This window comes from Metopolophium dirhodum, chromosome 1 (genome assembly GCF_019925205.1).
Source record: "Metopolophium dirhodum isolate CAU chromosome 1, ASM1992520v1, whole genome shotgun sequence".
In the NCBI taxonomy this organism is placed as follows: Eukaryota; Metazoa; Arthropoda; class Insecta; order Hemiptera; family Aphididae; genus Metopolophium; species Metopolophium dirhodum.
Genome location: NC_083560.1, coordinates 55,999,974 through 56,021,138, shown reverse-complemented (window position 1 = coordinate 56,021,138; position 21,165 = coordinate 55,999,974). Strand labels below are relative to the sequence as shown.

Genomic DNA, 21,165 nt, shown 5'->3' with positions numbered 1-21,165 from the left:
ATCAAGTACCATGTAAGTACATAGTATAGGTACATGGGTACTACCACTGATTATAAATATTTATAATCAATGATATTACATACCTGATACCACGGACCTGCATCATTCTATAATATATGGTGATGGCTGATGCTATTACAATAGAATCTCGACTGAGGACTGCCGGATTGTTGGAGCCTTGGAGGTTCACATAAAAACACATTTTTACTTACTGTAAAACCTGAATACCTGAGATATTGTAATTTAACAAGTATCACAAGTATACAACACAATAACTAACCAATTCACAATACAGTACACAGTATACACACGCACAAAACGTCAACGATGAATAAAAATAAAATATCTTATCGGTTCATTCGGACTTAATCAGTTACTTTTGACCGCGGGTGTCACACTTAATCCGTGGATTCCGCAGAATATAATATCAAAACACGTTATTCGTAAATACACGAGAATATTCAATATTAATTAATAATATACTGGAGCGGGAATTCGGCGCAGTCAAAATAATTCCGCAGCATATTTCGATGTTGCGGAAATTCTGCGGCGGTATGTCCGCTGTGAATATCCGCATGTGTGACACCGGGCGTCGCCGGCCTTATCGTTTACGATAGTAATTTTATGGTTATTATAACAAAAATATAGCCGGATTACTGGACGTACCGGATTATTATTTATTACCGAGAGTCAACAGTAATAAATTATTAGGTTTAGATAGGTACTAGCTAGTTATAACTAAGTTATAAGTCTAGAGAGCGGATTTTTAGGTTTCTCATATAAGTTTAAAATATGATTCTAATATCTAATATGTTTTTAAGACATAAATTATTAATTAAAAACTATTTGTATACTCATAAGACATAATATTTTTTAGAAATCATCTACTTGAAAGTTGAAATACCTTAGAGGACGCTTCACACTTCACAGACATTTGTTGTTGTTGTTGTTTCACTCTTACATACCAAAATTATGTCTTGAGGGGGCTTAGCCCCCTCCTTTTTTTAGTTTGTTAGATCGAAGCTCTCCGCTCACATTTATGTAAATAATGTAAGCCGCCCTAGAAATTGTAATGGATTTCCGCCTAAGCATTTAGGTACCATTTATTAATCTCACATCATGTAATAATATTATACTAAAACGTTAAAATAATTATTGCACACTGGTAAATTATTTAAATTCATAGTCATATTTGAAAAATTATTAAACAAATTACACAGTCAAACGATTTTCCAATTTAATTATAAAGTTCTTGAACAGTTTTTATAATTATTCATTTTTAAAATATATTCTGAATATTCTCCAATCTCCAAAATATGCTTTAGTAGCCACCTATGCTAAAAAAAATTTTTTCTACGAATTCTGTAACGGGTAAGTCGTCTACATTTTTCACCCCCATTTAGATGCACTAAGTCAATAATGAATACATTTATGAAAACCCTAAAAATCCACTCACTATTTATTACGTTGATATTTAATGAATTTATCATTATTCATTAGGTAGGTAGGTAATTAAAAAACAGTTGATATATGTGGCCGCCCTCCAGACTTATAATAGTTTTAGTGACCCAATGAAATTAACTCATCAATTCATAAAATATTTTTAAAAAAAATCCAGAGCACAATTGAACATTAATTGAACTATACTGCGTAGCCATAGTGCATAACATATACTGCCAACCATGACAAATTATAATTATAATTATAATTTGTTATGCTGCCAACTACTTAAATATAATATTATAGGCAGTTGAGAAATGAGAATCCCGTTATTTTTGTTCGTAGACTGTGGTACGAACCATGAACTAAGAAGATGGTACGAACTAATGCGAATGGAGCTGATGGGGAACTAAACGACGTATGCTATAATGTCACGCATGACAACAGTCGTGATCTCGCGTCCCCGAAATGTAATCGTGTTGCACCATGTTGCCACTTGCAGCAACGGAGAAGGGACAACGGCGCGGCGTAGACCTAATCCTAAAGGGATGTATTATTATTAAAAAATCTAAAAGTTATGACTAAATAATGCAATTGAGAGAATGATTTGAACAATATAGTGTTTTTAAAAATTTATAAAAATATATAATAAATATTTAAAATTTTTCAAAATTTAATCATGATCTCCCGTACACGTGCGTGATAAGTCGTCAACAATACCACATAAAACAACAGTATTAACACTGTCTAGCATAACAGTAACAACGATAATAAGTAATAACGGCCGTGCCGTGTCCGCTAAAAGAGTTTGAATTATTAAATAAGAAACCGCGATCCGTCGCCGACGATGTGCGGCTTTTTTCCGTGATTCATCTGTTCCGTGAACATCCGTAATGGACAAGTACGTGAAGCGCATCAAGAGGAAAGAAGATGACGGTGGAGACTACACGGACGCGGACAAATTCTACGTACCCTGCGGCCAGTGGATGGCTGCGGACGCTGATGTGGCCTGTGCACTAGGCGTTCAACAACCTGCGGCCCCTCAAAAGTCCGAACGACCAGCCACTCCGCCTTCGCCGATTTCGTCCGTGTCCCCGGTATCGGAAGACTTATCGAGAAGTACGTACTAGACTGTCATTGTTGAAATTGTTGAAAACAACAACATATTTATATGAATCGCTAACTGCAGAAAGGGGACTAGTCCATTTTTATCAATTTCGATTTTGTTATCATTTTTCATTACGTAAATACTTCGTTTATTGCAGAAAGGAGTCAAATCCCAAAGTTTTTAGATTATAGACTATAATCTAAAAACCTTGGTCAAATCCGACTATCCAAACGCTAAATATAGTGTTTGGAAATTTCAGTTTACTACAGAAATGAGACAGAAATGTTATGATTTCGTTTTTTGTCTCCTGAAAAGTTATAAAAAATGGACCTATCCCCTTTCTGCTGTTAACGATTCAGAGTCTTCACTTTGAGATTATCGAATAGCGCTTACATGAATATTATATGACATCCGTAGTAATATCATTGCTCGTGGCGTAAATTTCATCAATCTATTACAAAATCAACGCTCACACAGGTATTTCCTTGATTCAAATTTAACTTGAAACCAACGCTACGGTTGACCAAAATGATCGCCTAATATTGCATTTTCTAGGGGAGGGTAATAGTGGTAGATTGTTGAATTTTGGGAACATTATTGATTCCGTACCCAAGTAAGTCCCTTTCAAATTTCAGCCCTGTCGGAGAACAAGGAGCCTGGGTTGAAGGATTTTGTTCCGGTCAGTAAATTGGTATGTCCCCTATTTGTAATTGGCTTTATAAAATATAACTTTGAAGGTACCAGTTGTGAAACTCAGAATACAATTTTTTGTTTCAACCATCGTGTTGGAAGATGAAAACAATTGGGTACAAGGGCTCAGCTTATTTTCCAAATCTCCGGGGTGTGTTGACGTTGAAAATTAACTAATTTTCTATAAATATAATCATTTTGTTATAAAATGACATAATTTGGTGTTAGTTCCTTAGTGGCGACTTTGATTCCATTTTGATTTTATCCTGCTATATTCAGTATATTATCAATCTGTATTTTAATTAGAAATTAATGTTTTTATTGATAGCTAGTTTATAGAAAATAATGTGTAATATTATCTACTAATACGTGTATATCATTAATTACCAGGCTAAAATTTCTATGCATTTGCATGTTTTTTCCTTGAGTACAATTTAGTTGTCAGATGTGTCCACAATTTGGATTAATCTCGATTCAATAGAAGAACTTTTTTTTGCATATTTTGAACATCTTATGAATTTTAAATGGTGTTTATCAGAATATTTATCTATTATTGAGTTGTTCATTGAATTTTCATAAATTTACCATCTAATCTAGGCAACTGACAGGATTATCTATACATTAATTTTGTTTTTCATTATTACGATAAGTTTAAATCAATTTGAATTCATATATTGTTACAATCGACAGTCATTTGTGTTTTAAAATTTGAAAGAACATAATATCATTAAGTACAGCAATATGCAATGTAATAATAACTACTTATAATAAAAAAAAAAGGTTCTTGCAGATTTTGGTAAATTAAATGCATATTTTACAAATTTGTATTGCATATTAATCAAAACCCTAGTTATTACTAATTAATATAGTGATAATATCTTTCTTTATATTACAGAATCAATAGGACGAATGAAACGCATTTATGCTTCTAGACGTTTGCTGTTTGATGATGAAGAAAAAGTCAGCGTAAACAAGGCAGTTAATCAACAATTGATCATCAACTCTCAACCAACTGATGTAATGAAAGAAAAGGTAAGAAATAAAATAATTGGCTTACAAACAGCACCGTCTTAAAGAGGGGATGATTAAAAATGCTCTTATCTGTTTCTTTTTAATATATAATATTAATTATGTATTTTATAAAATTAATTATTTCTATTGTAATTAAAATTGCCATAAACCTATAAATAATTAATTCATTTGGGACAGTGGGACTTAAATTTTATACTGCAGTGTAATACTAATTTTTATTGTCACCGGTACTTGCTTTTTGGGATGTTTATATTATAAAATAACGCTTTGTATTTCAGATGACTTCAGAAGACGATTCTTATATGACTATCATCGACTCTCTGTCGACTCGTGGTTTTGTCGTAAACAATCACAGTCCCTGTGATGATAGTGGTGGATCACTTGGACAATCTGAACTCCATATGTCGGCCGGCACAGATCTGGAGACGACAGACATGACTAGAGAAGTTGGTGGTGTACTGACGTCGTTGTCACCTGTTTGTAGCCAGATTGAATGTCTGTCAGTGTTTGAAGGCATTGTTTACACTGTGCGTGTTGCGGCCGTCGGTCCAGCAGGGGATAACTTAGTTGAGACAGCAAAAGTGTTAGCAACTGTCGGCCCACACCCGCACATTGTTTCATACTTCTGCAACTGGGCTGACGCACACTACCATTACATTCAAACAGAACAGTGCCAATCGAGCCTGTCGTCACTGCGTATGAACAACGTTGCTGACTGCCGGACGGTGTTGGAACACATTTCGTGTGCGCTCCACCATTTGCATAATGGCAAGATGTACTCGCACAATCGCGTCAACCGCCCGAACATTTACTTGGCCTTGGATGGTGACCGCGTTGTGTACAAGCTAGGTGGGTTTGATGCGGCCACAAAGATTTTAGTGGATAGTAGTGCCGCCGCGGCTGATGTTCAATCTTTGTGTTTGATGGTGTCGGAGATGATCGAGAACGGGGACGGGTGGTCCGCTGATGAGGAGGATCTTCGACTGTATCTTTCAAACATGGCAGAAACAGTAAATTTGTGCGCTGCAAATGCTCTATCCGTTTGGCGTTGGTGTTGTAGCGCCCGACACCGGCCACCACTACTGCAATCGCGCCAGACCAGCTTGTCGGACATTATGTATCATAGCCTCGGAACAAATAACAAGGATGGAGTAGGTGCAGCCGATCAAACGGCAGTAGTGTCATTACGCAGAAAAACTGACATGCGTCGAGCTTCAGAAATTTTCGTGGCAGCCACTCCAAGAAAGTGATAAGTATAAAAAAAAAAATTTTTAACAGTAAAATTACCATGGTCGGTGCTATTTGTTACGAACTAACAAGTTTTAGTTTTCGTGTTATGTTTGTTTAAGTTATTGAATTATAATATTGCCTATACGTAGTTACTTTTTGTGTGACAAAATTTAAAAATTTCGCGCAGAAATGACATTTTTCTTTTCTTTGAAGCGCAGACTAAGTAGTTCCTGTTGTTTATCCATTACATTTACTTTTATTGTTGAAAAATCTAGTTTATTGATTTTTTATATAAGTGTACCTACCTATGAGTAGTGTTTCTTTTTTACTATTATTATTATATATTTTTTTTTTATTTTGAGTATTTTGAACTAATACTATATTCTTTTGTGTTGTTACTGTGAATCTTTTTGAATTGTAAGCAAAAGTTAATCAACTAGGATATTGATGTGATAAAAGTTTCTAATAAATTATTTTTTATTTATTTTTGAAAGTTTATTTCTAATACCTAGGTCACCAACCTACACAAATCTTAAGTGTTGCGTAACTTGCTGTAAGAGGATTAAATTTATTAATTGTTATAAAAATATATGAACTACTAATATTACCTTTCATTTGATAATTGATTGAATTTTAAGACATTTTATAACAAATTTCATCTTAAAAAAATATTATCATGAAAATTAAATCTTAATTTATGCATTAATATAATTAATCTTTGGTCATTGATTTATTGGATTAAATGTTGCAAGTGAACTTTGTAATATTTAATAATATAGCAGTATACAACTTTATAACTACAGAATATATAAATATATATAATTAAAATTATTTAAAGAGAAAATGTAAAAAAAGTACAATTGTTTCCTGTTCTTTGTTTAACTCCATAAAGAGTTGTTATTTAGATCCCCAAAGCTCCATAGAACTAATATCAACATTGTTTTTGAAGTTTTGTTATTCTACTATTAATTAGCGAGGTACTAAATAAAAATTATTATTATATTATTTCCTGATTGTTTGTTGAATTTAGAAATTTATTGAAAAGTTGCATCATCCCATATTCAAACTTCATATCGACAGTGATTTGTTGAAAGGGCGTAACCCACATAATTGAAATTGTTTGAGGGACCTTTTACTTAAAACAATTTCTAGTGGTAAAAGCCCTTTATGTATTTTTTTTTCACAATTCATAAAATATTAAAATATTACTATTTAAGCAGGTGTAATGGGACCAATAGACTTTTACTTAATATTAATAACAATAGCATTTATTATTATTATATTTAACACATTTGAAGTAGAAATACGGTTATTTCCACTTTGTTTTTTAAAATATAATATTATACAATATTTATGTAGAGTAAGCCCTTTTTGTATCATGTTTTACTTTTATTTTATTAAAAGGGTGCCTCCATTCAGTATAGTTGTTACCAGTTAGACATATTTCTTATCTAATAAACACCCTTTTTACAGACTATTCTCTTAATTTTTCTGAAAATGTTGATACGAAGGTTGGATTTTGATTAAAAACCAGACACCATTAGACAATATTACAAATATTTCAAGTATTTGAAATTTTTAACAAATGAGACTTAATATTAAAATATAAATAAAAGGTTCCTTGTGTTACTTGATTTGACATTTAAGTGTTTTATCTTGTAGTCATTGTTATAATTATGTTTCTATCAAGGTTGACTACACACATAAAACCAAAGTAACGACGGTCATTTTCATTTATTAATTTCTATTTCTTATATTATTGTATTGTATTGTATTATATAAATATATATATATTTATTAATTGTGTAACAAAAAAAGAAAAAAAATCATGAGAAAAAACTATATATAATAATAATAATAATATATAAAAGTACATACATATGTATACAGATAATATATGTTAATGAACTGTTAGCTGGCAGGCAGATAATATTATGTAGTATATTATATTTAAAAAATGTTTTGTTTCGCGGAGTGGTTTTTTGTAAATTCTAGAAAATTAAGATTTACACAGTGTGCAAAAGTGCGGAGGGAGGGTTCGCATACAAATCTATGTAATTGAATTATAACAGCGTGTAAGTGTGTTGTGTTTGGGATAAAAGAGATTCATTGACAAGATGACAATAGGTTGATGTCGAATTATTTTCTAGCTTTTTTTTATCTGGTTGAGCACGAAGGTAAGGAATGTTTTTGGTATGTTGAAGGAGGTTGTATGCGAATAACATTAATGATTATTATAATAATATAAAGAAACGGAATAAAAATAATAATAATAATAAAGAACAAACCACGACTGATGCTACTACGATGACGTAATTAATAATTAAAGGTAATAATAATAATAATAATAATAATAATAAAATATATAATATGTATATGTACACAAAATAAACGCGTTGAAAAATAATAATAATTTAAGACGGCAATGGGTAGAGGTGAACTGGCGGTGAGCATGCCAATGGCACACTTCTCCTATTATATATTTTTTTAAATGTATTTTGGATTCAAAAATGTATTTTCCCAGCTTAATTTTTGTTTTAATTAGTAGTTGTAAATATATATATCATCTATCTCCGTCTGTGGCTCGGTTCTTCATCATCAGCAACGATAGTAAGTTGTCCACAAGTGTGTTGCAATGCTTACGACGACACTTTCATGTTATCATTAACAGCAACCACCTGACCCACCAGATGTGTCTGATGATTTTGAATCAATTGTTACTTTTCCAACCCCATCAGCTGCACCTCCTGGTCCTTGACCATCTAGTGGTCCAATACGGTTCTTGATCTCGGCAGCCATAGTTAAAAAGGCCAATTCAACGTTAGTAGCTTGTTTAGCAGACGTTTCCAGGAACGGGATTTTCAGATGGTCAGCATATTCCTGTGTGTGCATATAAAACATTCATGAATATTTTTTGTGTTATTTTTGTACATTCATTATTAGTCTTATTAGGTTTATACTTTTGTGTTCATCAACAATAGTTAACTAGTATTTCGCTATATTTTATAAAACTATGACTATTATACAGTAGAGCTATAATTAACATGTATACTAACTTTGGCTGTTGCTTCATCCACAGCACGCTTGTCATGCAAATCGCACTTGTTACCAACCAGTAGTTTGTTGACATTATCACATGCATACCTAGCTATTTCTTCTAGCCACTGTTTAAGATTAGTGAATGTCTCCATATCGGTGCAATCGTAAACAACAATAATGCCATGTGCACCACGATAATACGATGAGGTAATTGTACGGAAACGTTCTTGCCCGGCAGTGTCCCACTAAATATTAAAAAATCAAATATATATTACTGATAGTTTAATTAATAATAAGGTAAAATGTTTTCATAATTTGTGAATATAAAGTTTGGTGTATACGAAGACATATTAGAATTTATAATTCAATTAAAATCTAAGCAAATATGTTATTGAGAGACTCATATATCAGTAAAACAATGTGTGTGTGCAGTGTTCAAAAGTAAAATATTTTTGTTTAGAAATAACCCCATTTAAGTCTAAAAATGGTTGAAATATTTTTATGATATGATTGAATGAAAATATGAATAAGATCGTTAAACCTTTTTTGACATATAATAGTTTGAAACATGCATAAATATTAAATACAACAGTTAAAATTTAACAAAAATATTAAACAAATTGAATATATGCCTATTTTTTAATACAATTGTTCTTCAATGTGAAATACTAAAGCTATTAACCAGACACGAGGAGAAGAAGAAAAAGATTACCTATAGCCAGTGGCGCACACTGGAGGGTTTAAGGGTAGCCTGCAACCCCTGATTTTATCGGTAGGTGGGTGGGTGGACCCCCTGGCTCCAAAATATTTACATCATAAAAATTCTACTACGTATAAAAATATTGGAGATAATCTATTGAATAATTATAGGCTATAGCCATTAGCTTATTTGCCAATTTAGAGATAACCAATTCAAATTGCTATTTTCCTATTTATTTTTGAGTGTGCGCCACTGCCTATAGCTATGTGTGTATTTAACCAACAAATGTAGTTTGGTAATCAAGTGTTTTTTTATTGCAATATATTAGTATTGATATTTATCTTTATAAAAGTTATTTTATTTATATCAACTGTCAAAAAATAAAAATAAATATTTATACTGAAAAATATGTTATTGCGAATAGTATTCTAAAACAATAAGTTGTAATATTACGCACAACTGTTAATCTTATTAAGAATGTAAAATATATAAATTATTAAGTATTATTCATAAACTTATAAATATTTTATGATACCTAGGTAGGTAGGTATCATTGCCGGTTATTATTCTTATAGAAATGTAATATATTTTTTTTCTATTATATCATTGACCTATAATCATCATAAATAATAAAAAAAAATTCAAGGTTGTTAGGGTTTCAGTATAATGTAGTACTTAGATCTTTTGAAGTTATTGTTTTAACAATCTTGATTTACTGAATTGTAATGGAAAATTTAACTCATACTTATTATTCAAAATATAATTATATAATATAATAAATATAATACTCACAATCTGAAGCTTCACAGTCTTATTGTCCAGTTTGATGGTGCGGATTTTCTGTACATATACAAGTTTATATATTATTGTCATAAAAAAGCAGTTATTAATTATCATTGTAAGTAAACAAGGTTTTGTAAAATAATGGAATATTATATCTATCATTTTTGATAAGTTAATATTTCAAGACCTAATAAAAATTAGCATAAATTAGATAGAGAATAGGATGTTCAAGTATGCATTAACAGTTCAGTGGCATATCAAAAAGTGTAAATATATGTACATGCCACAAACAAGTAGGCTCTGGTTGCCAGCCATTATGTGCGCTAATTATAATTGAACTTACGAAATCCACGCCAATGGTGCTTATGTACGAATCGGTGTATGTGTCGTCAGCAAACCGCAAGAGCAAGCATGACTTGCCAACGCCCGAATCGCCAATCAGCAGCAGCTTGAACAAGTAATCGCTAAAAACACAAATGGACACATCAGCAACGAAACGATCCGAATGTCGAACACGAGTGGGTCGTGTGGCTGGACATGGGGTGTAATGACAAAATCACATCCCCGAGATCGTGTTTAACGCGAGATACTTACTAATCCGGACTCATGTTGTCAGGTTTTGTTGGCAAGTTTTTCAGGGATGACGACGACTACGACGGCGGCGATTGCTTGTGGCGGAGGTTTAGGGGCGTTCGCGTAGATACGACAACGACGACGAGTGATAACAAACCGACTGCTGCGAAATGTTATTGAAATATTTATTGCCGTGTGCTTAATTGCGTTGTTATAATAATACCTACGTTTTGAGTAGAAACTGGACGAGAACGGTCACGAGCGACGTGTATGTGTGATATGCGCCGTGAAAACGGATCGTCGGGATGCGGAAACACAATAAGTGCGATGTCGTGTGCACTGTGTAAAGACGCAATTGTTATAGCTAAATACAGCGACGGCGGTGACTATGGCGCAATGGGCGGGTGGATGTGTGTATTTTTTTTCTCTCTTTATTTCTCCCGTTTGATAAAACGTCGATGATACACAGACACGGCGGCAGACGGTCCCGACACACACACGTCACACAATAACCAAGCTGATGGGCACGCGGGGTGGGGTGGTGTAGGCGATATCGGTGGTGGAGGGGAGCCGATGACGACGACGCTTGAACAAATATGGCCGACGGACACGACGGCTCTCTTTCGAGTGTCGTGCACGTAACCGCATACCCCGGTCCCCGGGACACCTCCCATCCACCGAGGCTGGCCGACCGACGCGATAACAGCGGGTACATTCATCGACAGCGCGAATGTATGTGCAACGTCATCGCTGTACCGGCTTGGAGGTGACGCGACGCCGCGACAGACGCTGGCCAACGGTACCGATACGTTCCGTTACGCATCGGTACACCGTACACGTCGCCGGTAGTGCTGCCGGTGACCGCCGACCGGTGTGCGGGTGATGGAGCCGATGGAGGTGAAAATGTCCAATGATATTTTTGTTGACATTGCATTTATAATTCATTTTTATTTCATCAAATTAAATCGTTCCGGTACAATGTCAATACTCAATACTCGTTATACATTATTGTTTGACCCGTCGGCCGTCACGGTCGTATGCATAATATCGATAAATGTATACTTTTAACACGTACAATATAAATAAACAATTTTATTGAACACGAAACAACGGTTGAGAACAACTGCACTAGAGTAGAGGTTTAATAAAAAATCCGCATCATCCTCATCCATCACGATTCACAACACCGGCCGGCGGTCATTAACGACATACTTACATGGTACAACGACGTTAATTTCTATGTTCCTGCAAAATTCCCTATTTTTGTATTTGTATATTGTATAAAATTACTGACTATTTAGAAGATAACTATAATAATATCGGTTTATATAATAATAATATATAGGTAGAGATATTATATGTGTTATAATATAATATAATATTATATGTGTATAAAAATCGGTAATATTTGTATCATACGTCAATACTCAGTATATATCACTAAAATAATAAACAACGACCCTATTATTGTGTTTATTTGTAAGAATAATCATTAAATCTAAGAGGACGCTACACCTGCGGTATTCGGAAAAAAAAAAGCCCCACACCAACTAAATACAGAACACCTTTTACTATAGTGTGCAGGTACATTTAACATTTTTTTAAATTTTTTAGCTTTACACATTTTTTAAATTATAAACAAACAAATTACAATTATTTAAAATGTTATACCTTTAAACATTTTTTAAATTATGGACAAATGACAATTATTGACAATGTAAAATGCTGATTGCAGCTATACTTGTAAATCTCTATGTATAAAAATGGATCCCTGTTTCCCTTGGTCATTGCATCACGCGTGAACGGCTGGGCCGATTTCGCCAATTCTTTTTTTGTTGTGTTCGTAATTGTCAGGAGAAGGTTCTAATGTAAAACAATTTTAGGAAAATCCACCGAAAGGTAGAATATTTGGATGTCAAAAAATATAACAGTGGCGCCAAACTGATAATATACTGTTGCGAATCAGAATTTTAATTCCGGGCAACGGAAAAGTTAAGATTAATTTTGAACACCATACACCGAATATTAAATATCGATTTGAACAAAGTTTGAGTCATATAGAGTTGGTTCATTTAACGGGCAAAGAAGTGCATGGATTCAGCTAGTATTTTATAATAAAAGTAATACATGTTAAGGAATGTTATTGAACTATTTATTATATATATTTTGATTTATGGTTTATGTTTTATGATTTTTTAACTGTTAGATAATTATTTATTGTTTAATGTCATATACTAGATGTCTAGATGAAATTTTTTTTTATAGTTACCTTTAAATAAAATAAATGTATTACCTAGTATAATAAATTCGGTGCATAGTAATATAATAAAGTTGTAGTTTGTACAGTGTTTTTTTTCGATGAATGTTGTTAGGATAATTTTTTCCCGATTTTTTTTTTATAGACGTGTTGTCTCCGTCTTAAAAATTATGTACAACATGGCGAAAACATGAAGAAGGAATGCAAGAAGACGAGTGCGAAGTTGATGATTAATAATAATTAAAATGTAATATTAATTACTTTGTTTTGCCTATTAGATAACTTTACTATGATATAGTTGTTGATTACATGGATCAGGCCTAATGGGGAACCACGAAAAAAACGCGCTGTGCTTCTACCTCAATAACCGTGTGGAAACGAATGCATTCTTATTATCGTTATTATATTATATACATATATAATAAATAAAAAAGTGGTGTGTGTCAGATTTTACATCTGACACTCAATGTTGATGTGTCAACATGGCTAGTCTTATTTTTTGTGCGTTGACGCTCCCGATATGCCTTCACCCTTTTTAAGTTTGTTATGGCCATGTTCTAGAAAGAAAGAAAATTCAGAAAGTATAGTTATAATTGTTGCGCGGACGAACTCTTACTGGGTGAGAAGTTAGTCCGATGACTTGCGCCTATTGGCTACTAAGTTGAACGATTGCCCAACTTCCGTTACACTACTTCGTGACATCAAATTTACCAATTTTACACGCATTCTTTTTTTTTGGGAGGGGGGGGCATAAAGATGTTAAGAGGATGTCAGCGCACTATTTATTTTCTTTCCCTGACCCACGCGCAACATAGACATAACGCATTTGCGCAGAATCGTTTTTTCTATGTTTTTAAGTCATTTCAGAGTAAAATTACCCATTACAAAAAAGATAGAGAACAATATTTTAGAGGAAATGACATATCGGTTTTATATTTTATTGTTATTTGACTTTGTATTCGACTTTCGAAATAAACAAAAAAATTTTGTAAATTTAAATTATGTTTAAATTGTTTTGAAACAATATTTAGAGAAATCGATATGTCATTCCCTCAAAAATATTATTCACTATCTTTTTTGTAATGAGTGATTTTACTCTAAGATTACTTAAAAACATAGAAAAAACGATTCTGAGCAAATGCATTTTGTCTATGTTGCACGTGGGCTAGAGAGAGAAAACAAATCGCTGACATCCTTAAAATTAGTATACCGCAAGTATGGTTAGATATATATATAACCATCTTGTAGATAATTTTGTCCTCTACAATTTTTGTTTGAAACTTTTTTTTGTACATCCAGTATAAAGTGAAATATTAACGCAAATACTACTTGTTTTTAGGGAACAATTCATATTTCATTAAACGTATACATTTTGATGGCCTTATAACCCAAAAACTATAACTTTTACGTAAAAATGTCACAAGACCTTTTTCGTAGACAATTACTTCTTCTACAATTTATAACTTGAATATTTTATTGTACGACTCATAAAAAGCGAGATATTAAAAAAAAGACCAATTTCGTGACTTTGGACCTCGAATAACCTTTGACGCGTACATGTTATAGATGACGACATTTACATATTGTTAACAACGATGGCATAAAGGTGTGTACCAAAATTCAGCTAGGTGGGAATTTTTACGAGCTGAACCCTTTTTTTCGTCTAATTTGACTGGACTATTAGAAATTTTAGTATGAACAATATTATTATGGGTAACAAATGTTAAAACAACCGCCCAGACGCCCAATATTGTAGTAGGTAGCATAGGCGGAAATCCATTAAAATTTCAGGGGGGCTAACATTATTAACATCAATGTGACCAAGGGGCATTGATCCTACCAAACTATAAAGGAGGGAGCTTGACCGACTTTTGCCCCCCCCCCCCCCCCGAATTCCGCCAATGGTAGGTAGTACCTAAGAGAAAATAGACGGGCAAATGTGTTTGGCATTGACAACATATTTTATATAGTTGAGTCAACTCCAAATGTCTATGTTACTATGTGTGTGGGATAAAATCACAAATGACACAAATGTTATTAATTGATAAATCGAAGCAGTTAAAAACCTCTGATTATTTATACAAACATCGAAACATTACTAATGCATGTAACTATCAGAATAATATTAATATATGGGATAAAATAACAAATTACACAAATAAAATTAAGTGATAAATCTATGCTGTTAAACACCACTGATTATTTAAACAAACATAGTTATTTTTAATTTATTCCTGATTATAATTATTAATCTTTTAAATAATCTTTAAAATATAATAATGTAGTTGTTATTTTTTTTTATACTCTTATATTTATATCGATTGTTTAGAAAGAAAAATTAATTTTGAATAATTTATATTATAATGACTTCTAAATGCCAGCTATAAAAAACAATTTTACCAGTCTTATGACCGTTGTCAATGATGAATGATGATTATTATTATTTTTGAGAATCATTATTCGGATTTGTATCACATCTCTGATGACTATAGAGAGCGCCCGCAGAAATTCAACGGGAAAGTTTTTTATTATATTTTAGTATACTACATGTAAATATATTATATCTATAATATAATAAGTACCTTGTACCAATTGTACCTATCTCTATTTTAATATAGCATAGGTACTACTCACATTATTTTTAAGTGAACGGCATTTGTTGTCTCCGTCTTACAAGTATGTAACATTCAGAGTTGGTGTATTTTTTGATTTTTGAAAAAAAACTGTATTTTTTGTAAATAAAGTATCAAAAAAAGACGGGAAAGTGGTTGTAGCTCTGCTGTACAGTTAGTAGGTTACAAGTGGGTCACTGTAACGGATATGGCGTTAAATTTGAATTCAATTATGTAATATTATATTTATATTGATTAGATTAGTATCAATGAAACAATATAGTATATATATATAAACATTCAGTGAAATTTCCATGTATCTACAGTTATTCGATTTTGAATTACAACAAATTAACAAAATCGCTACATGAAAAATCAAGTGAATATTCAATCTTGTAAAAATAAGATCTTCAAATGCTCATAAAAATTTAATTTGATTTGCTTGTAGACATTTTTTTTTTTGATAAAGGTAGACAAACTTATGAGAAATCTTGTATTACTTTTTCAAATTTTAGATTTCAAAAGAAAAATTTTTAGGAATTCTCAACTCAAAATAATTATATAATTTTCGTAAATTTTCCGTATTTTGTCAAAATTTGAACTTTAAATGCTTATAAAAAAACTGTGGCTAAGGATTTTCAATATTTTTCAAATGTCATTGTAACAATATAGTAGGAGCCTTGTAATAATTTTTCACGCTTTTTTGCAAATTTTATCGTGAATAGAAAATGCTAATATAAACATTCCGTCAAATTTTCATCTATATCTACGCGGTTATTTGTTTTAAAGTTACACCAAAAACAAAAATCAATTTTGCGTAAAAATTCCCGTTTTTCCTTAATTTTTCTTTTGTTTTTCACAGCGCTTTTGAAAATAACAGGGATTTTAAAAATTTTACTTCCCCAATGCACCAATATTTTTTCTATCGAACGAGATTCTGAAGTCGAATTCGAAGTATTATTTCGACTGCTTATCGTGTACACAGAGACAAAAATAAAAAAAACACACATCATTGTAAAACCAATACATTCATCGGTTCGATCAGAATCTAATACTATTAGTATATCATAATCCATAGTCTAAGATATTATCAATGGACATTGAGTATATTATTATACGCAAAATCAAAATTAAGTATTAGAAGCCCGATCAGAAAGGTCAGACAATTGAAAAAATTAAATTTCTAGACTCCTTTGAGTGCTCCCCTCCACGAAATCCTTAGTAAAAGGCGAAAGATTTCTACGATATGAAAGGGAGTCGGAGTTCCTTGAAAAATGGTGTTCGGTTCCTTATATACAATCGGTGAGGTCACGACGCCGTTCAGTCAGCTGGTCTTCACATAACACCTTCTGCCGGTTAACAAGTCGTGGTTGGGGTCTGCGCGCGCCCGGAGTAAACTGTTTAGTACACTGGTAAACGGGTGCGACGGCCTAGGTCGACCTCAAAAACTTGTGCTCACAGCACACCCGAAATGCCGGGCCGCCCGCGTCACGACCACGTTAGCTCACGATTATGCTCGCCGACGCCATCTATCGACTGTTTTTCGAAACACCAGAACTCGAACAAATATTCCTGATCAGTGATCACCGCCGTCTAAGGACGTTTCCTGTTGAGCCACACCCACATGCGTTGTCTCTGTCTTACAAACTCGTAATATACCAAATTTACACTCAACAGTTCACGTTCTATGCCATTAGCTTACAAATTAAAAGGAATCGATCTATTATAAAACTTGAGAGTAAGAATATTATCTGTGTTTTAATGGAAGTTTTTTTACGATAATTCAGTTTTTAAGTGAATTATGACCATTTTTAGTTTACATTTAAATACACGCATAACTCAATTAAAAACTAAATTATCGTAAAAAAACTTCCAACAAAACACAGATGTGACCACAAGTTTTTAAGGTCGACCGTCACACTCGTTTACCAGTGTAAGTACTAAAAAGTTTGCTCCAGGCGCGCGCAGACCCCAACCACGATTTGTTAACCGGCAGAACGGTGTTGCGTGAACACCAGTCGACTGCACGGCGTCGTGACCACACCGATTGTATATAAGGAACCGAACATCATAATATCAACAATTCCGGTTCCCTTTCAAATTGATAAAATCTTTTGCCTTATACTAAAGATTTCTGTGGAGAGGAGCACTCAAAGGAGTCTAGAAATTTAATTTTTTCAATTTCTTGACCTCTCTGGTCGGGTTTTTAATACGTAATTAGATTTAGTTTATAATGATACATTATATACACATACAAATACCATGTACGATATAATAATATAGTTTAAATTATCGTATTTAGTAGGACTCATGTATAATATCTTTGATTATAATATACTACTAGTTTTAGATTCTGATCGGAGCGATGAATGTATTAGTTTTACATTGATGTGTGTTTTTTTTTATTATTGTATCTGTGACACTCTGTGTACACGATAAGAAGTCGAAATAATTGTTCGATTTTCACTTCAGTATCTATTGTTTGATGGGAAAGTGAATCTATAGTTGGTGCATTGGGGAGGTCAAAATTACAGTCCCATATTCTCATTAGTGTTCAAAAGCGCCAAGAAAAACCAGACATTTATAAACAAAAAGGTCCATCGTAAATCTCAAAATCTCCGTTTTAAAACCTCTATGGGTTGGACCTCTTATTTACCTTTTTTTCGCGACAAAATGTAACATATTATCTTCTTCGCCAAGTTTTAATATATCTCCGTAGGTAACAAATTTCATGGCATCGGATGAACGGTTTAAGAATGCACGTAGGCGCAAATTGACTAAATTTTTTGGGGGGACTCAAGCCCTCCACCCCATATGCCATATTTGTTAGTACTACAGAATATAAAAATTAGTACTAATTACTAGATTTTGAACTGGGGGGACTTAGTCCCCCCCTTGCCCCCCCTCCTATTTGCGCCAATGAGAATGCATAAAGGACACAAGACACAGACAAACATTCATTTTTATATAAGCAGATTATATTTGTTTTACACCACGCTTTTATAATAATATTATAATATGGACCCTAAGGTAATAAGTATGAATTTATCGTTAAAACAATAGAGCCGAAACAAATTATTTATTTATGTTGTCATAATGATTTGAACCTAGATTAAAACGATGACGAACTATAATATACGATTATTTGTGTAATTGTATTATACCATTGTAGTACTATAAAATAAACTAGTATTTATAATCAATGATTATAATATGTATAGTATATAATATTATGTACATCCATTATCCACATACAGACACATCGTACATTCTACATTAATTATAGTCTTCTGCAGTTGTGTACATATAATTAAAACACATTATTATACCGCTACAGTTAATCATAATAGCTTAATAGTTAATACATATTTTAAAATTGAAAGTTAGTTTGATTTTTTTTATGGTTCGTTTTTAAAATAATAATATGGATAATATTTGTTAAACTGGAATTGGAGTAATCAATTTGTAATGTCCTTATGCGGCTTATTTATTTATGAATAAAATGAGGACATTATGCATTAAAAAAACTTTAATCTATCTCTATGCTCCATACAATTTTACAGAATATATTATTATTATGCTTATCTGTATTCTGTATTACTATCTCGTCTAAAATAACACATTTTTTAGTAATAATAACATTCGTTTAAGTTATACCGTGAAACTAAAGAGCTATTTTTTTGCTGCTGAATGCTAATATTCAATGATTTAATCTTCTATTTCTGACTATATAGGTTTCTACCTATGCAATTGTTCTTTTTCTTTTCCTATAATGTTTTTGTAAATAAATATTTTTCTTGTAGAAAAAGTAATACGTACCTAGCAACTTTAAAAATCAAACATTTAGTTTAGTCTATTAAAATGATAATTTTTATATTTCTATAATAATTCAATAAATCATTTCAAAATTTTTTTTTTAAATGTTTCCTAATATTTTTAAAATAATGAGTTATTTTGTGTATAGTCTTGAGCACTAAAGTGAAACAACTCCCTCCCAGCAGCAACTTATAATTGAAGCATTTGAGGCAACAACGAGACATCTCAATATATTGGTTAAAATTAGTTTTTGATTGCACATTATCAAATAAAAACTGTTTCGTTTGGGGCAAAAACAAGACATCTCCTCATTTTTAATATTATAATGGAGATGTCTGGTTTTAATTTAGGCAACAAGACATCTCCAAGTATTTAATTACGGTGCAACAACAAGATATGTCCAAGCAATATTGCATTACGGTGCAATAACAAGAGTACAATACATGTCCAAATAAGTTTTTATTGCTTCCTTAACTTATCATTAAAATTAAAGGAATATCTCTAAGTGCATATGTTGTATGTGTCCTAAAACTAAAATCAACCATTTTTCAAAAAATTCCAAAATTTTTTTTTGGAATTTACAATGTGTTTTTTGTTTGTTGAACAATTTCAAAAAAGGATATGTCTGGTTGATGCCTCCAGGTCTTCAATTACTATTAATAACAAATTTAAATCATTTATTGTAAATAGCAAATGCCAAATGGCATTTGGTAGTCCTAACTCCTAACCTATTTCCCTACCGGTACCCCTGCGGCCTGCGAGCATCGTAACTATTATAATACTATGTTCGTGCCTCACTCCCAGGGTGGGCAAATCGGTCTTCGCCCAAAATCGACCTTTTGGTTTTTGCCCAAATGACCTTTTTTACCCAAACACAAAAATGAGTGATTTGGTTTTCGCCCAAAGAAATATTATTTATAGTAAACGAAAAAACATTTTGGTTACCACTGTCTATTAATATAAAAAAAAAACAACAAAATGCATTCCAGTTAAAAGCTCCATATTCTAAATTAAATATATGTTAGGTAAATGGCGTTATTTGGAAAATACCAAATACACAGGTAATTAATGTTCTCAAATACTACAATTTGAAAAATGATGTACCTATAGGTACAAAAAAATGCATTATTATTATTTATTTATTATTTACTATAATCTTTAGTAGACAAAAAAGAGTTATTACCATCCCGTTTGTTCATAAGAATATTTTTAATTTTCCAGTTGTACGAACAGTACAATAGTCATTTAAAATTGGTACATACGACGACAATGTTATAATATATTAATATGTATAGGTACGCCTTATCTGTGCCCGATAAAGTTTAATTGGTTTACCCAATTAGTACCACAATTAGTTTAGCGATCATCTTATCATTACTTGCCGATAAAGATAAGTTATAATCGATAATTGCACTGAATGTACGGATACAATATTCCAAATAAAATCAGTCATGATGGCGAAGCATACAAAAATTTGGTTTAGTCAGTGATTACAATGATAGTTCATCAATTATTGGTACATGGTTACATAGTACATTTGGTTTAATATTTTTAGAGCCTGAAGAAGTTTCTGACTGTTTTGTTGAGGATTTAATGGAAGATTGTCCAATTGATGATAAATTAACAAAATACTGCGATTATTTAACTGAACATTATATTTCAGAAGACAGTACTTTTCCTCCTAAGCTTTGGGCATGTAACTCTTCAAGTCTTAGGCTAACTACGAATACATGTGAATCATTTCACTCGCACTTTAATAAAAACTTTAATACAAAATTACCGTCTATCATGCCATGGTTGAATATTACTCTACAAGTTCAAGTTGACATTTATGTTAAAATTAATAGTGCATATTTTTTGAAAATTTCAAAAGAATACTAGCGAC

The 21,165-nt window shown here is 32.2% G+C and overlaps 2 protein-coding genes and 2 non-coding genes across 7 annotated transcripts; 2 read left to right on the top strand and 2 right to left on the bottom strand.

Moving 5' to 3' along the window:
• Positions 1-1,848: 1,848 nt before the first annotated feature.
• On the top strand, positions 1,849-5,984 carry LOC132933623 (wee1-like protein kinase 2-C). Of its 3 annotated transcripts, XM_060999889.1 has the most exons (4): positions 2,693-3,025; positions 3,104-3,239; positions 4,134-4,270; positions 4,549-5,984. In XM_060999889.1, the coding sequence occupies exons 3-4, from the start codon at positions 4,148-4,150 to the stop codon at positions 5,518-5,520; spliced, it is 1,095 nt and encodes a 364-aa protein (XP_060855872.1). In that variant the 5' UTR covers positions 2,693-3,025; positions 3,104-3,239; positions 4,134-4,147; the 3' UTR covers positions 5,521-5,984. The 3 variants fall into 3 exon arrangements, with proteins under 3 accessions (XP_060855870.1, XP_060855872.1, XP_060855871.1); XM_060999887.1 differs by lacking the exons at positions 2,693-3,025; positions 3,104-3,239 and adding an exon at positions 1,849-2,559; XM_060999888.1 differs by having other exon boundaries at positions 2,693-3,239.
• Positions 5,985-7,326: 1,342 nt separating this feature from the next.
• On the bottom strand, positions 7,327-11,216 carry LOC132933625 (ras-related protein ORAB-1). Of its 2 annotated transcripts, none has more exons than XM_060999891.1 (6): positions 10,823-11,216; positions 10,617-10,755; positions 10,366-10,486; positions 10,032-10,079; positions 8,557-8,784; positions 7,327-8,380 (listed from the first exon to the last, which is right to left on the bottom strand). In XM_060999891.1, exons 2-6 carry the CDS (start codon positions 10,628-10,630, stop codon positions 8,165-8,167), a joined length of 627 nt encoding a protein of 208 aa, XP_060855874.1. In that variant the 5' UTR covers positions 10,631-10,755; positions 10,823-11,216; the 3' UTR covers positions 7,327-8,164. The 2 variants fall into 2 exon arrangements, with proteins under 2 accessions (XP_060855874.1, XP_060855873.1); XM_060999890.1 differs by having other exon boundaries at positions 10,617-10,758; positions 10,823-11,215.
• Positions 11,217-16,606: 5,390 nt separating this feature from the next.
• Positions 16,607-16,730, bottom strand: LOC132937667 (U5 spliceosomal RNA). Its single transcript, XR_009663769.1, has one exon. It is a non-coding gene; the product is annotated as a U5 spliceosomal RNA (small nuclear RNA).
• Positions 16,731-17,544: 814 nt separating this feature from the next.
• LOC132937666 (U5 spliceosomal RNA) lies at positions 17,545-17,668 on the top strand. Its single transcript, XR_009663768.1, has one exon. It is a non-coding gene; the product is annotated as a U5 spliceosomal RNA (small nuclear RNA).
• The last annotated feature ends 3,497 nt before the right edge of the window (positions 17,669-21,165 follow it).

Bases quoted from the DNA above. Each gene is read 5' to 3' on its own strand.
- LOC132933623 (XM_060999887.1), top strand. From the start codon at position 2,334: ATGGACAAGTACGTGAAGCGCATCAAGAGGAAAGAAGATGACGGTGGA. The intron at 2,560-4,133 runs GTACGTACTAGA...TTTATATTACAG, and splicing joins ATCGGAAGACTTATCGAGAA to AATCAATAGGACGAATGAAA. The intron at 4,271-4,548 runs GTAAGAAATAAA...TTTGTATTTCAG, and splicing joins CTGATGTAATGAAAGAAAAG to ATGACTTCAGAAGACGATTC.
- LOC132933625 (XM_060999891.1), bottom strand. The intron at 10,080-10,365 runs GTAAGTTCAATT...GTATATGTACAG, and splicing joins GCACCATTGGCGTGGATTTC to AAAATCCGCACCATCAAACT. The intron at 8,381-8,556 runs GTTAGTATACAT...ATGCACACACAG, and splicing joins TGGATGAAGCAACAGCCAAA to GAATATGCTGACCATCTGAA.